General features: G+C 26.3%; 1 protein-coding gene across 1 annotated transcript; it reads left to right on the plus strand.

Moving 5' to 3' along the window:
- Positions 1-2770: 2770 nt before the first annotated feature.
- LOC112779791 (putative UPF0481 protein At3g02645) lies at positions 2771-6965 on the plus strand. Its single transcript, XM_025824138.3, has 2 exons — positions 2771-3337; positions 5487-6965. Exons 1-2 carry the CDS (start codon positions 2834-2836, stop codon positions 6759-6761), a joined length of 1779 nt encoding a protein of 592 aa, XP_025679923.1. The 5' UTR covers positions 2771-2833; the 3' UTR covers positions 6762-6965.
- Positions 6966-17236: the final 10271 nt, after the last annotated feature.

The raw sequence follows: 17236 nt of genomic DNA on the forward strand, positions 1-17236 counted from the left end.
CACTAAAATTCTAAGATTATTAACTAAGATTGTTTATTACCTCTCATTTTATTTAGTTATTATTTATTTATATATTTTCTAAAATTAGCTTTACTAATTTTACAATACTTTATACAACAATGATTTGATCTTTCCTATAAGCTTTTGCATTTAAAGTTGTATCTTGTTCGGAAGCACTTTCTGCTACATCTATCGCCAAAAGAATCTTATGAATCACAATAATATGAATTCATCTTTCCTGATTCTTCTACCACCACCCCTTGCTTTTTTTTTTTTTTTTTGAAAAGAAAAATGTGACTTAATTAAAAGTGCAAATTTCTGTTTGTATTGTATGTGCTTTTTGCCAACTCATCAACCTACCTACCTAATTATGCAGTTGGAACAAGAATAAAAGCAATATTTATTTTCTAATTATTTCTTAATTCATATTATTATACACATTTAAAATTAAATTGGAAAATTATATAAAGTTTGAATGAAATAGTAGGCTATCTTTCTTCTTATATTATTAAATAAAATATTCTTTTCATATAATTTCAAACAAAAATAGTTTTCACTTCACAAACAATCAGCACCACTAGTGGAAAAGAAGACTTATCCACAAACTTTTTCTAAAAAATTTATTAAATAATTAAAATTAAAAGTTCATCCCAATGATCAAGTACACCCCCACTTGGAAATTTTTTAATCAATGAAGGTTTTGTGTTTCAGCTTTATGTATATAAGTACAATAATAATATAATGGATATATTAGAAGTATGGTATTATTATTAACTTATAAGCAAGTTGGGGTTAGTTAACAAGTTATTTTGGTTGTCAAAGAAAAAGTTTGGTTGATTAATAACTTGTGCATTACTTAAAAATCAGGCCACCACATGAAACATCACTTAAAACATTAATTTTGTCATCATGAGAAACACATTATTCATTGTTTAATTGGAAGATGCAAAATAAAATTATGGTATGTATCTAACTGAATTACCAATAGGGCTTAGGCTAAATTCTCTAACAAAATATATTTATTTTGAAATTTTGGTTAGTTTTCTATTAGTTTAATGATAGATTGAGAGTGTAAAGCAATTTAGGGTTTAGGGTTAACATCATAATATCAAATTAAATTAGATGGTTGAATTTGTAAGACTTTAATTTTTTGAAATATAGTAGGCCACTAATTAGGGTTAAATACTCTAAGTGATGATATCATCATATATTTAGATATACAAATATTTATACAGATAATTTATAAAATTTAAACATGCTATGAAACTTAAACTCAATAATTGCTTCACAGTAAAATGGCTAATTAGTTAATTAATTATATTAGGACAAATTACAAACCAAATCATTATTAGGGTTTGAAGTTGAAGTGGATTTGGTGCCCTTTGCATTAGTTGTCTAATTAGTAGAATACTAATCTATCTCCAAATTCAATAACAAGCTAAGTATTTGGATACTAATTAGTCACATGTATATATTATAGGAAAAATTTGAAGTATATCAGGAACACCGATGTTCTAATTATTTTAACCGTTGATTTTAATTAATATATATTATATATATTTTTTATAATTTAGATCAATAATTAAAAACTGAAATACCGATATTTTCAATATAATTGAAACTCTTCTTAAATTATGAGATTATTCCAGTAGTAGGTGTATAAAATGTGACATCATGTACCTTGTCTTCAATTTCATCCAATCACACTAAGAACTGGCTTTTGTGGATAACTTCATAATAATTTGTATATATTAAAAAACTATCAATCACTGTCTTTCAATAATTCATTGTTATCCGAAAAGTCAGTTTTTTCTAGCCCAAGCTTTTAAGGTGGCACATGTTGACATTTCACCATGTGTAATTTTAGTTGGTTTTTTATTTAATAATTCCCACCATATGAAACTTCCACCCGAGTTACGGAAAAAGAAGACCTAATTGGAAGTTACCAACCCTTTCAAATTAGAGAAACAATTAATTATATTTTTCTTTTTAATATTATTGTAATAATGGGTGCATGGGCTCATGTACTAGCTGTGTATAAGACAAGAAAAAGAACAAAATTTGCAAGCTTGATCAAAATATTATCATTCTTCCAATAAACATATCATTTATTCTCCAACAAATCATGCAAGTTGTTCATTCATTATTATTATTATTATTATATTACCTTTCACTAGTACTTAAAAATTTAAATTAATATATGAATTTAATTTTGATTACCATAAAATATTTTACATAATTATTTAATTATATTCATATTTTTTATAATTATTTACACAATTAATATAAAAGATAATTATTTTTATTAATATAACGTTATATATATATATATATATAATTATTTTATACTGAAAATAAACTAAAATTAAACTTTTAAATATTATTATACACACTTATTTTAATTTTAATAGGAACTTACATTCAAATTTTGTAATAAATAAAAATAAAATTGACAATGAAAGATTTTTTTTATTGTGAATCAACTTGATTCAAATAAGATTAAGTAAGATAGATTTAATAGATTAAATATGTCCCCAAGCATGGTTTAAATAAAAAATTTATTATATTACATGTTACACAATATAAATTACTTTTGACATTCATATATACATGTTCACACTTCAAATTAAGAATGACGTTTTCAACTTGGTTGGTCAATGGTAAATTAAATTCTCACATGAGAAATGCATTCTCAATTATTTAATTGCTAATGATTAAAAAAACTCCATTAAGGTGCTAATAAAAGCAGCACTCTCCAAATTAAGTCTTCACTCCATAGCATCCACAATAACATCTATCATAGTTTTTTTTTTTTTCCCAACAAGATACGATAATGTCTTCTTCTTTGAGATACACCATGTCCAATAATAATAATAATAATAATAATAATAATAATAATAATAATAATTCTAATTCAGCATTTGATGAACAAAGATGGGTGATTAACATCCGAAAAACCCTTGAAGAAGAACTAGAAGAAGAAGGTGATGAATTTGAAGTACACATATTCAATGTTCCAAAGCTTCTAATGGCAAGTGATCCAGATTCATATGTTCCTCAACAAGTTGCAATTGGTCCTTATCATTATTGGCGTCCAGAGCTGTATGAAATGCAAAGGTACAAGGTTGCAGCTGCAAAAAGGTTCCAACAACAACACCTTCAATGTCTTAAATTTGAAGGGCTTGTTGATCAAATTCTCAAGTTGGAGCGCAAGATTAGAAGATGCTATCACAAGTACTTGGATTTCAATGGTGAAACCTTGGTTTGGATGATGGCTGTTGATGCCTCATTCTTGCTTGAGTTCCTTCAAATCTATGCCATACAAGAAGGATCAAAGGTAATATTAATTAATTAATTTCATGAAGTCGAAGAGTCAGGTGTATTTGTTTTCATACAAAGTTAATAGTTAAAAATCGTTAAATAGTAATTTAGTCAAATTTATTAAATTATTTAATAATTTTCAAATATTAACTTTTACATCACGACAATCAATTGGATGTTTTTTTTTCATCTTTTATAAATAATTAGCTTCAATAATAATAGTTGAAAAATTAGTTCATTTAGTTTTTCTATTAGAGAAAACAGTATAAATTAAGGGATTTGTGATGGTATTCTTCTTCTTATAAAGTTATTGGTATACTTTAAATTTAATCAATGATTTAACATTTATTAAACATTTTAAATTTGAAACTAATTAATTTTAGTTACAAAACTAGGGACAATTTTTTGACCACATACATTTTTAATAATACTCTTTAAAGTATATATAATATTTTTGTAATTGATTTATCTAAATATACTTTTACTTTATATAAAAAATTGAACTAATAATTACGAAATAATATTATTTTTAACCCTTTTTAAAAATATTCTCTTAAGGTTTAATTATTCTTTTAAAGTATAATTGATTTGTGTTTCAATTTTTAGTATTTTTATTTTTAGTTTTTTTTTTTAAATACACTCTTAATTTTTAGGGTTAAGTACTAAAATCGTCCCTAAGATAAGGGGCGAAAATCAAATTCGTCCCCGACCTTTTTTCGTTATTAAAATCATTCCCAACGTTCAAAAACGCTTTAAAATCGTCCTTTCCCGAATTCTTGGACCAAAATACCCTCATCATCATCATTCTCCTCTTCACCTTCCTCACTCCACCACCTCCACTGCCAGAACAGAAGCCTACGCCCAACGCGAACCCACCACCACCACCAGCAGTATCATCATGGTCATCATCACCATCATCAGAACTTTTCCCAAAATCAACCAAAATCAACCAAAAGTCCAAGATGAACAAGAACCCACCACCATTATCATCATGGTCATCATCATCATTATCATCATCATCATCAGAAGAACAACAAAACTCAAAATAGAACCCACCACACCCCCACTATCATCATCAACACCAGAACCCACCATCACCCCCACCTCAGAAAATCACAACTCAGAAAATCAGAACTCAAAAAATCAGAATAATCAAAACTCAAAACCATCAACAAACTTCAAAACTAAAATTCTTCCTCTTTTATTCTTGCTCTGCTTCTTCATCTTCTTTTAAAGAAATTCAAGCAACATGCACTTTGAACAATAATCAACAAATTCAGCAACAACAATATTCCAAATTTAAGCCAAATAAAAAAATCAAATTATAGATATTTCATAACGAATTTCACAAAAAATTCAGAAATTCTACAACAAAAATTCAATTCACAGAAGAAGAAGCAGTAGGCGGTGAGGGCGAGGAGGAGGAACAGTGGCGAATCACAGGCGGCAGGACGGCAGGACAACGGTGCGGCGGGACGGCAGTATAGCGGTGCGGCTTCCCTTCCCTCCCCCCTCCCCCCACCCCCCCTTCTTTCTCTCCCCAGTCCCCGTTTCTCTCTATATCCCTTTCTTTCTTTCCTTTCTTTTTTATTTATTTTATATTTATTTTATTTTATAACTTTTTTTAATGAGGGATAGTTTGGTAATAAAAAAATAAAATTGGTAAAAAAGATGATTTTAAAGCGTTTTTGAACGTTGGGGATGATTTTAATAACGAAAAAAGGTCGGGAACAAATTTAATTTTCGCCCCTTACCTTAAGGACGATTTTAGTACTTAACCCTAATTTTTACTATATTTTTATTGTTTCTTTCTACTTTGAATCTTTTCTTACTAATTTTAATTAGAGAAAATTTTGAAACCACTAATGTTTAATATTTTTGACCAGTATAAACATTAAATAAATACTAAATTATATTTAATAAATAAATTTTATTCATTTATATATGTAAATTTTAAAAAAATGTGAGTGTAAATTATATTAATTTATGTGTGTAAAATTTTGATAATATAGGTATAAATTATATATTTTTTGTATGCAAAACTCTTGTAAATATAGGTGTAAATTATTATTAACCAGATATTAATAAAAAATAATAATATTTACTGATCACATAACATTGCTTTTCTAATTATTCTCTTAATTTTTATCTTAATAATGAAGCAGATTCCTGGAGTTTCATCAAGCATGTCGCACTTGGTAGACTATGCAGGCAAGAAATCAGCACATAATGCAATCTTGAGGGACATTGTGATGTTGGAGAACCAAATCCCATTCTTTGTGTTAAGAAAGATGTTGGAGTTCAAATTCTCATCACTAGAAGCTGCTGATGACATGCTTAGCTTGATCCTCATAGGGCTATTCAAAGAGCTCTCACCTTTCAAGACCATGGAACATTATCCAAACAATGAAGTCTCAAAGAGTGTTCACATTCTAGATTACTTGTATGACATGGTTGTTCCAAGACTAGACCAAGAAATAATTGAAGAGGAAAATTATTACCATCAAGATGGAGAGAAAGATGGGAATGATGATGATGAGAAAATAGAAGAGGAGAAAGGGAATGTCAAGAAGTTCCTTAGTGAAGTTTGGAATATTCTTTCAAAATTGAATAAAGGGCCTGTGAGATCAATCAAAAGGGTACTAGTTTCTAAACCTCTTAAGCTTGTTGTTAAGTTACCATGGCAAATTATATCGAATTTTCCGGGTCTTAAGCTTGTTAAAGAGCCTCTCGAGCGAATGTTTTTCGCTCGAGAGAAAGGCGACGGCGAAGAAGAAGATGAGAAAAAGAAAAACGGAGGCTCGTCGAGTGCGAAAAGCGACGAGCCTCCGTTGATAGAGGAAATCACTATTCCTTCAGTGTCAGAATTATTAAATTCGGGGGTTCGATTCTCGCCTATGAACGGATGCATATCAAGTATTAATTTTGATGCAAAAACATGCACACTCTACCTCCCAATAATTTCTTTGGATGTTAACACTGAAGTTTTCTTGAGAAACTTGGTTGCATATGAAGCTTCAGGTTCATCAGGACAATTGGTTGTAGCACGTTACACTGAATTGATGAATGGGATTATAGACACTGAGGAAGATGCAAAGATTCTAAGGGAAAGAGGGATTGTTTTGAACCACTTGAAGAGTGATTTGGAAGTTGCTAACATATGGAATGGTATGAACAAGTCTTTGAGGTTGAGCAAGGTTCCAAAATTGGACAAGGTTATTGAAGATGTTAACAAGTTTTACAGTGGAACAACCAAGGTTAAGGTTAAGAAATTCATGAAGGTTTATGTGTTTGGTTCATGGCAGTTCTTGACATTGTTAGCTGCCATATTCATGTTGTTCTTGATGGCATTGCAAGCATTTTGTTCAGTCTACACTTGTAGTCGCTTTTTCGAATCAGCACTACAATCATCTTCTAATACTAGTAGTGGAGGAGAATAATTTAGTTTAATTAGTATATATAACATAACTTGATTGATATTATGTTGTGATATTTCATGTAATGTGATAGATTCTCTTAATTTTAATTTGTATGTGTTGATCTAAGTTTTAATTTAGGAGTGAGATTCGAATTCGAATTTAAGTGAAGACGAAGAGACTATGTTATTTGAGTTATAACTCGTTATGTATCAATGTTTTTTATTATTAGCTTTTCTTTTAGTTTATTAATTATTAAAATTTCAGTTTATCTAATGATAAATTCTTTTATAACTAATTTTCTAATTTAGTTTAAGTTTAATTAAATTTTGGGTTTTGTTAATGAATTTTTTTAGTTATTATTGTTTAATAAATTATTAAATTTTAATTTCTATGGTTTAATAAGTTTTAACTTTTTGAGATACTCGTTAGTATTTAAATCCTTAAAATTAAAGCCCTACATCCCAAAATCATAAATTTGATTAGAGTGAAGGATACATACATATATATATATATATATATATATATATATATATATATATATATATAGTACTTTAATTAGTTTAATAATTTGGTTTCTTGGATTTGTATGTGATGGCTTTGAATGAAACATGAATATTCCTTAGGTTGTCAGGCATGCATATGTTCTCAGCAGAAGGGTGTCTTAACTATGAGATATATCATTTCGATCCATTATGAATAAATTTAATCATAAAGAATATTTAATATAAGATGATGCAATTACATACGTACGTACAAGTATACGTATGGCTGCTCTATACTTAATGAGAAAGTATTAGGAGAGAATTATTTTAGTGTACAATAATATATATAATAGAGAAAACAAAAGAAATTTAAGATCCTATAATAATTAATTTAAGAGTAGTGTATACTATACTATATTTGACAATAAATAATATGGTTAGAAATATAATTATTAATATTTTTTATCAATTTAAATTTTTAAAATAACGTCTTGAGATTTTTGGTTAACTCTAAAAAAGAAAAATATAAGACAAATAAAAGAAACTTATACAAAAAGCAAGCAAACCAAAAAAAAAATTATTATTATTATTATTATTATAGAAAAAGGATAAATCGATCTTTGATTTTTTTTCTGCAGATATTTAAGTTTCTGAGGATTTAAAAATACATTTAAATCTTTGACCTCTTTAAAATATGGATGTATCGATTCTTGAGTCTAATTTATTCAATTTTAAAAACTCTCTCATGTGTGCATCCGTATTGACCAGGTTAATACAACGGGAGTCACGTTTGATTTTTCCATTGAGTCTGACAAACCCAAATGAACATGAGAGATCAATATGTCTAAATTTTAAAAAGGTCAGAAATTTAAATATATTTTTAAATCTTCAAAAATTTAAATGTTTGCAGATTAAAAGGTAAAAGCTATTTGTCTTTTTTTCTATTATTATTAATGGGAAGTATAATGAGGTGTCATATGGGGTACAGCACACACCAGTTAAGTGCTTGTGATAATTATATATATATATTTTAGGACAGGTCCATTCTGTATTATAATGCTCTTAAAGCCTTTGTTTGGAGAGGTGAAGCAAACATAAAAATAAGGGAAAAGTAAGAAGTGAGTGACTTTATCCTGTTTAATTTTTTTTCTTCATTGCTACTTATTAGTTTAATATTAAAAAATTAACTAACTTTTATCTTAAAGATATATTTTTAAAACATACTAATATTTTTTTAAAGTTTTTTATATATTTAATTACAAATATCAAAGAAGTTATATTTTTAATAAATTATTTCTTTTTTATAGTGTTGTTAACATATATACCCTTAAAATACAAGTTTAATATTAAATATTAAGATGTTTGGTTATCAATATCTTAAAATCAAAACTTCATTTATACCTGAAATAAGATATATAATATGAATCCGGATCGGATTTGCCTACTCACATAGGCACAACCGCACAATACACCTATGCAATATTCTAGAAACACCCTTATATGATCAACTTTGCTGGTGAAATAGCGGCAAACTTTAAAAAACCTAATGTAAATAGCCGCGGTCCGTAACTGTAGGTAAATATGTGCAAAATCGTGACACTCATATTTAGCGACGGTTTTTTAATTGAATGTCGCAAACTAATTTAACAGCGACTGTATCAGCAATTGCTGGAAATCATCACAAAATTTTATTTTCGCGTCAATAACCAAGACGTTTTTCTTAGCCGCGGCGTTTGATTTTGCAAAACCGCCAGTAATTATGAAAAAACGGCCGTAATGTAGCGCCTCTCGTGTAGTGGTCAATATATGACACATTAAACTTATATGAATATATATTATTATATGATTTAATTATTACATATTCATCACAATCTAATTAAGTGAAGAAGAGTTCAAATTCAAAGATGGTATATATTATTACCAATTATGCCGGTAAAATGTCAATTATATTCAAAATTAAGCACGAGAAATTTATTTGTTGGGTGAAAAATCGTGGTACAAAAGTTTATTTTTGGCGCTAAATAATAATAATAATAATAATAATAATAAAATTATGCTCATTACAAGCTTCCTTTTCTTACCTCATATATAAATCCCATTTAACTAATAATTTGAACTGGTCTAATGGTTAAATCACTAGTCACTGTTTAAGTAAGTATTGTGATTTGAATTTTGTTTATAGTAAATTATTAAACAATATCAGTATAAAACCTTAGAAATGAGCCTTTGTTAAATTTGAATTTTAAATATTTCTCTTAATTGAATTGCAAGTATTCTTATTTTTTTTAAAATTTGAGATGTTTTAATTTTTATATTAAATATTAACTGCAATATTGATGACACCCAAGATTTTATTTTTATTTTTATTACAATATAATAATATGAAAACTAATATCAAACATGTCTTCTTTGAGATCCACTTTAATTTGTCTCTTAAATCTATGATGGTGAATTCTAGTATCAATCTTCAATGCTCCAAAGCATTCTATATATGGCTTCTAGATTCATAATCATATGTTCCTCAACAAGTTGCAATTGACCCTTACCATTAGATGAGTGTTAAGGGCAGCAATTTTTGTAATTTGTAGCCATCAAATAACTATCAATGATGATTTTAATGGTATAAAATTGGTGTGAGATTTCATCCAATGGCTCACTTTTCTTTGCTGATTACATGCTGGCCAGAATTTAAAAAAGTTGCTGCCCCCTAGACTTTTCCCTCATGATTATTGGCGTCCAGGGATCTATGAAATGCAAAGATATATAGAAGCTAAGGTTGTCCATGCAGCTGCAAAGAGGTTCCTAAAAACTTTCAATGCCTCAAATTTGAAGAAATTGTTGTCAAATGATAAAGTTGGAGCACAAGATTAGAAGATGCTAGCTAACACAAGTACTTGGATTTCAATGATGAACAATTGCGTGTGGATGATTTAAGGTTAGCGAACGGTCTAACTTATCAACTTTAAAAATAAGTTTAAAAAGTGAAAAATGTCTCGTATTTATAAACTATCTAAAGATCTTATCTTTAAAAGATATGAAACTTATAATAAAATAACTGAGATTTCTTCGAATATGTGTCGGATTAGCAACATCAAGAAGATCAAGGGAATTCTAATGAAGGAAAAAGTGATGAAAAATAGAAAAACTGATGATGTAGAAAAAGTTAAGAAAGTTCTAAGTGAACTTTGGGAGATCCTTTCAAAATTAAAGGTAATTATTAAAAAAGGTACTAAGACTACTAACATCTAAACCCTTTAAATTCATGGTTAATTAAATTAGCCTTGGAAACGAGGCGTATGTACTTAAAACAAATTAATGTGGAATTGGATTTTGTAAAGAGGTCCAAGGTGAATGTGAGCTTTGGGACGGTGATGGAAGGATATTTATAAGAGATTTTGATATTTAAGTCAACAAATGTTTAAGCAATTTTATAGGAGTCAGAATTTAGAAATATGAGTTTATTAATAGAGTATTTATATTAAGAATTTAATTTTGATATATTATCACGTATATTTAATCACATAATATTATATTAATAAAAGTAATTATTTTTATATTAATTATGTGAATAATCATTAAAAAAAACAGTTATAATTACATAAAATTATAAAATATTTTATATTATTTAATGCATTAAAATTAAATTCTTATATTAAATTTTTATTTGTAGATAATGAATGTTTTTCTCTTATTATTATTTGAAAAGTTAACCCATTTGTGTGTATATCTTTATGTCAGCAGGTAGATTAACTTGTATAGTTTATGGACTGATCTTTTTTTATATAGACAGGTTTTTATTGGGTCTATTGAGAATAGATTAGCTTATCTCTTGAACCAAAACTTTAATTATTTGGACTATAGTATGAACACCAATTTTGTAGAAATGAAATTTTTAAATAAAATACCTCTTCAATAATATTATTTTTCTCTCGGAAAGATAATAATGAAATTCATTACCAATAACATTCTTTTACACTACAACAATTTCGGCAAATAGCGGCAGAAATTTTGCGGCGGTTTTATAAAACCGTCGCAAAACGACAACATGCAGCACATATAGCGGCGGTTATTGGTTGGGGCTGCAATTAGGACTACATTTAGCGGCGATTTTTCTCGAACCGCCGCTATATTTCAATTAGGCTTGCATTTAGCGGCATTTTTTCTCGAACCGCCGCTATATTTCAATCAGGCTTGCATTTAGCAGCGTCTTTTCAAAAACCGCCGCTATATGTATCGTCGGGTGAGTTATTGTTTTATATTTTGCGGCGATTTTGTTTAAACCGTCGCAAATTGCGTATTACCACATATTGCCATGTTTTCTTTAGTAATAACCATCTGGGTATAATTTAGTTAAGTAAACACTACTATCTTAAGCTACATATGTTTAAATCATTGTTACTTAAACTCGTAATACTTTTTTTACGTTCGTTTTACGTAAAAAAAATTCACAAGTTAAATAAGCTATATATGTTAACTTATGTGAACAAATTTACCAATAAGATTTTCTTGTTTACTTTATTGGCATTTAAATTTGCATTCAAATATGGATGTAAAAGAAGAAAATAAAATCATACTGTGAACTAATTAAAAATCAAATATTTTTTAAAAATAATAATTATAAATATTTTCTATAAAATATTAAAACTAATAATTAAAAAATTTTCTACAAGTCATTAAAAATTCAAAACTTTATAATTTTAAATTTTAATTTTTTTATTTTAATGATTTGTTGAGCATTTATTAAAATAAAAAATTTAAAATTTTTTTAATAACAATCTTAACTTATATTTTTAGATATAAGAATTCATAATAACTAAATTTAAAATTAATTAATATTTTATCAAAATTAAATACTAAACAGAATAAAAATATTTTTATATGAAAACCAATCAATGATCTGCATATTATTGTGGTTAATAGATTCATAATGCTAACTGACCAATAAAATATAATATTTTTGGCAAATATTTTACTAATTTTAAATATTAAAGACTAAATTCTAAATCTTAATAAATATTTTTAGAAAATATTTGATTTTTAATACTTTATAAAAAATATTTATAATTATTATTTTTTTTTATGATTTACTGTACTCTTTATTGAATTCATTATGGATATTATTAAATGAATTCTTTATTGTACTCTTTATATACGCTTGGATCATATATAAATAGATGTACATTAATTCAAAGCAGACCCATTTGAATTACTAGGGACGTCCTAGCATGTATAATTCGAATCACCCTGATTCGAACTACCATAAGAGTACATGTAAGCATAATTCAAATTGGACAAATTCGAATTAGTGTTGGTTTGTCTAATTCGAATGAGACTGATTCGAATTACATAAGAATGTGCTTTTGGGAGATCATAGTAATATTTTTCAATTTGGTAGAATTGTGTAATTTAGGTCCTCCATTTGATTTAATTATGCATTTTACCCATATATATATATATATATATATATATATATATATATATATATATATATATATATATATATATAAGGTGTCTATAATAACTATGATCAGATATGAAGCATACAAGAAAAAATTGTATGGCAATCAAATGTGTTCATATAATATATATAATTATTAGCGCTATATACATCGAAGAGACATTTGGCTTGGTGGTAACAAGACATTGTTAAAGCTTTTCCTCTATTGGAGGAAGCGCGGGTTTAACGATTGAGTCCGGTCTGATTCTAATAACTATAAACGGAAATACTAAAATTTGGTGGCGGCGGTTTAGAACCGCCGCAAAACAAATGTTGTTTTCGTTTATTTGCTACGCCGCAAAATTGATAGACGTTTAGTGGCGGTTATTTCAGCAGTTAGCTAAAACCGCCACTAACCGTTTAGCTACGCCCCATCTTCTTGCGTTTCATTAAACCGCCGCGAAATATTTTGCGGTGGTTCAAAACCGCCGCTAAACGGCCCCAGCAACCGACGCTAAATGCCGGATTTGTTGTAGTGTTAGGCTGCGTTTATTTATAGAGATAGGATATTGAGATAAAGATACATAAGTACAAAATCGTGTTTAACTGATGAAATTTGAACGGAAACATTATATTCAAATATATTGAATTAATATATTTTGTGTTTATTTTAACAGAAAAAATACAGAGACACTAACAAAAAATATCATTTATTTTTTATTTTTTCTTTCATTATTCTTATTAATTTTTTATAATTATATTTTTATTATTATATTTTTTTTCAATTTTTTTAAATAAAAATAATGAGAATAAATTAGATTTCTATAATTTGTTTTATTTTATCACTAAATAAAATATAAAAATACTAAATTTTGTCTCTTTATTTTTTATATCTTATTCTCATCAATATCTTATTTTATCCTATTCTCAAAAATAAAATCAGTTCTTATGAACAAGCCACCTTTGTTAATTGAAGAAATCACTATTCTTTCAGTGAACAACTATTGAATTCGGCGGCTTTGATTCTCAATTTCTCACCCATCAATGGATCCATATCAAGAATCAATTTTGGAACAAAAGCATGCACACTTTGCTACAAAAAATGTTCTTGATGTTAATGCCAAATTTTTCTTGAAAAATTTGGTTGAATATGAAGCTTCAGGTTCACCAGGACCATTAGTTCGTTATAGCACGTTACACTAAATTGATAAATGAGATTATTTATTTTTTGGTTTGCATCAGGTCAAAAATCCAATAATTAATCTTTTAGGTACTACATAAAATAGGCGATTTTCTTAAACAAGTAAATTCTATTTCCATCCTCTAATAAATATTGAATTTGAAAGAAATGATTAAAAAATACAAAACTCTTATTCATTTGTGCCAATTTACATTAGTGATAAATAAAATTATAGACAAAAGAAGATACAAAGATTCTAAGAAAAAAAGGGATTGATGTGAATTATTTTAAAGAGTGATTTAGAACCATATTGGCTAGTGATTAATAATAATTAGGAAAATATATACATCTTAATCATAAACTAATCGAGATTTTATTATTTGTTGTTATTTGTTAAATAATTTAATGTATGCCAGTGTGTGCGCTCTTTTTTTTTTTTTTTACCGAAAATATATGGAGACTCGAACCCGCAATCTCTTAATTAAGTATGGGGAAACTATGCTATTTGAGCTATTGCTTCTTGGCACCAGTGTGTGCACTCTTATCTTGTTATACATGTGATTATTTATTGAGTAATGTTGTATTTATTAATTTTTTTTAAATTAAGTCCAACTAAATTGATTTAATATTAATAAAAATTATTTTTGTCACTTTATTTATTTACATAAATTTTATTGTTTAATTTAATTAGATTTAAAACATATACGTGTATCATTTTTCATATTTATTTGAGTTTGGATGATTATTATAACTTTAAGTCAAGTTATCAAAATAAATCATTTGCTATTTAATTTTATCAGAATATAATATTTAAAGATTGTATACACAAATGCAACTTTTATATTATTATAAAAGCTGTAATAGAGAATCAGCGAATTTAGTGGTTTACATTCAAACACAATGAAAAAGAAATCGCGGCACCCTTCCAGCAATTTCTTCGCGAACATAAAAAGGCATAAACTACGATAGGGTATAATTGTTTATGCTTGAGTATAAATACGCAACAGTTGAAAAGAAGTTAGAGAGAAAAGTTAAACGTTTTAGAGAGAGAGAAAAATTGTGAATTGAGAGGAAAAGTTTAGAAAAGATTTGGACATTTAAAATTACTAAAAATTTAAGTGTAACGCATTTATACTCAAGTATAAACCGCTACACTCCTATCACGATTTATGCTTTTTGATATTCGTAAAGAAATAGTTGCAAGATGTCGTGATTTCTTTCTCATTGTGTTTGAGCGTAAACTGCTATATTCCTCTAGCGATTTATGTGTATACTAAATCTTCTTTATTGTTTTTGAACGTAAACCGTTATACTACACTTGCAACAATTTACTTATATACCAAATATGTTGATTTCTCTCGCAATTTCTATAATAATGTTAAAATTATATTTGCATATACAATCTTTAAAATTTGTAATCTAATAAAATTAAATGGCAAATAATTTATTTTAATAACTTCTCCATGACTTTATAAGATTAAGTTCATATATCTGTTGATAAAATCTTTTGGTTTGGAATGACCCACGAATTCATAGACTTTACCTTAATATATCCAAACAAAAAATAATGAGTTAGTTTAAAAATATTAATTATGTATTAAAATTAATTATTAAAAATTAATAATTATATATTTGTGTATAAATATATATTTTATTTTATTTATTTTTAATATATTTTATATTTTAATATATATTTTATACTAATAAATAATTTAAATAACTAATTTTAATATAAACCTCATATGATTAGAGCTAGTTTGGATTAAAAAGCAGGTTTGAGTTCAAAAAATCATCATGTCTATCCAATCTATTATCTCAGTTTAAAGTAAAGAATATATATATATATTGATAAACATAAAAATTATTTTTTAAAAAAATAAAATAGACAAAGAATATAAAAATTAAACCCACTACTGACCCAATATTCATATACATTGTATTTTTTATAATTTATATTTTTTATTTTAATTGATTAATATATTTTTTGTCAAAATAACGTACACAGTTCTAGTACCTATTAAACTTTTTTGGTAATTTCTATTTTATTTTATCAAAAATATTTAATAACAAAAAAATATTAATTAAAAACAGTCAAAACTTGTTTTATTTAGTATTTATTAATTATCGTGATAATTAATAAATATTAAATAAAATACGTTTAATTTTAGCGGGTTTTTTTTTTTTTTCCGACCGTTATTTTATTAACATTACCCTAGATTGTGAATCATAAATTATAGATGTAGATTAGATTTTTCAAGAGCTATCAATAGAGTATAGGGATCCACTTATAGGAAACAGATATTTGACCAATTAATTGAAAAGAAAATAAATTAATGTATTATTATTGATACCATTTTTACTTGATTATCGTTTCCTTATATGCTCCATAAATTAATAATTCATTTCTGGAAATAAATGTTTGAATACCCACTAGAATATTTATTCTTATTTTATTTGCAAATCTAACGCATAAGATTTTAAATAATCCAAATGAAGCCAAATATGGTATCCATGTAAAGACATGCATGAACCTCGTTACTATCCACGCGTGTGTATAAAAGGAAAGATACATTTGTTATCTTTGTGTTTATCTTTTTATATATTTATTTAGCATGTGTGATAAAAGGAAAAATATATTTGTTATCTTTGTGTATATCATTTGTGTATAAAAGGAAAGATATATTTGTTATCTTTAATTTGTGTATATTTTTTATATATTTATTTATGAATTTAATTTTAATGTACTGATAGTATAATATATTTTATATAATTATATTTATTTTTTTATAATTATTTATATGATTAATATAAAAATAATTATTTTTATTAATGTATATTATATAATTAAATGTATGTATAAAATTAATCTATACGAATCGTACATCAAAATTAAATTTTTATTTTATATTAAAATTAATAATAAAAAATAATATTTTTTATTTCATGAAAAAATACAAAAATGATATAAAAATTATTTTTCAGTTTAATAACAACTATTCTTGGATAATTAACTCTTTTTACAATAAGAGTTTGATTATTTTAAATGTTAGAAGACTAGTAAGTTTTATGATTTGTAGTTATTAGTTAGTCGTTATTAATATTTTTAATAATATGAGATTATATTTAATGGTATAAAATTTTTCACGTTTCTTTTATTAATTAAGTACTAACCAAATTTTAATAAAAGTATTAAAAATATCAAAATGTAAACTATATATCACATTATCTAAAACATCGTGATTATAACCTTTAAGGATCGGAAGAGCTAAACCGTAAGATTCGATTAAGAGTGATCATATATAATTAGGATCAAAACATGAAAACCAAATAAGCATCAGATTGGTTTTTTGCTTACATTATAATATTTTTAAATTTATCAAGATATTTTAGATTTAGA

The sequence above is a fragment of the Arachis hypogaea genome, chromosome 19, assembly GCF_003086295.3.
Source record: "Arachis hypogaea cultivar Tifrunner chromosome 19, arahy.Tifrunner.gnm2.J5K5, whole genome shotgun sequence".
Lineage (NCBI taxonomy): Eukaryota > Viridiplantae > Streptophyta > Magnoliopsida > Fabales > Fabaceae > Arachis > Arachis hypogaea.

Coding starts and splice junctions, on each gene's coding strand:
- LOC112779791 (XM_025824138.3), top strand. CDS start 2,834: ATGTCTTCTTCTTTGAGATACACCATGTCCAATAATAATAATAATAAT. Junction 3,338..5,486: donor CCATACAAGAAGGATCAAAG/GTAATATTAATT, acceptor ATAATGAAGCAG/ATTCCTGGAGTTTCATCAAG.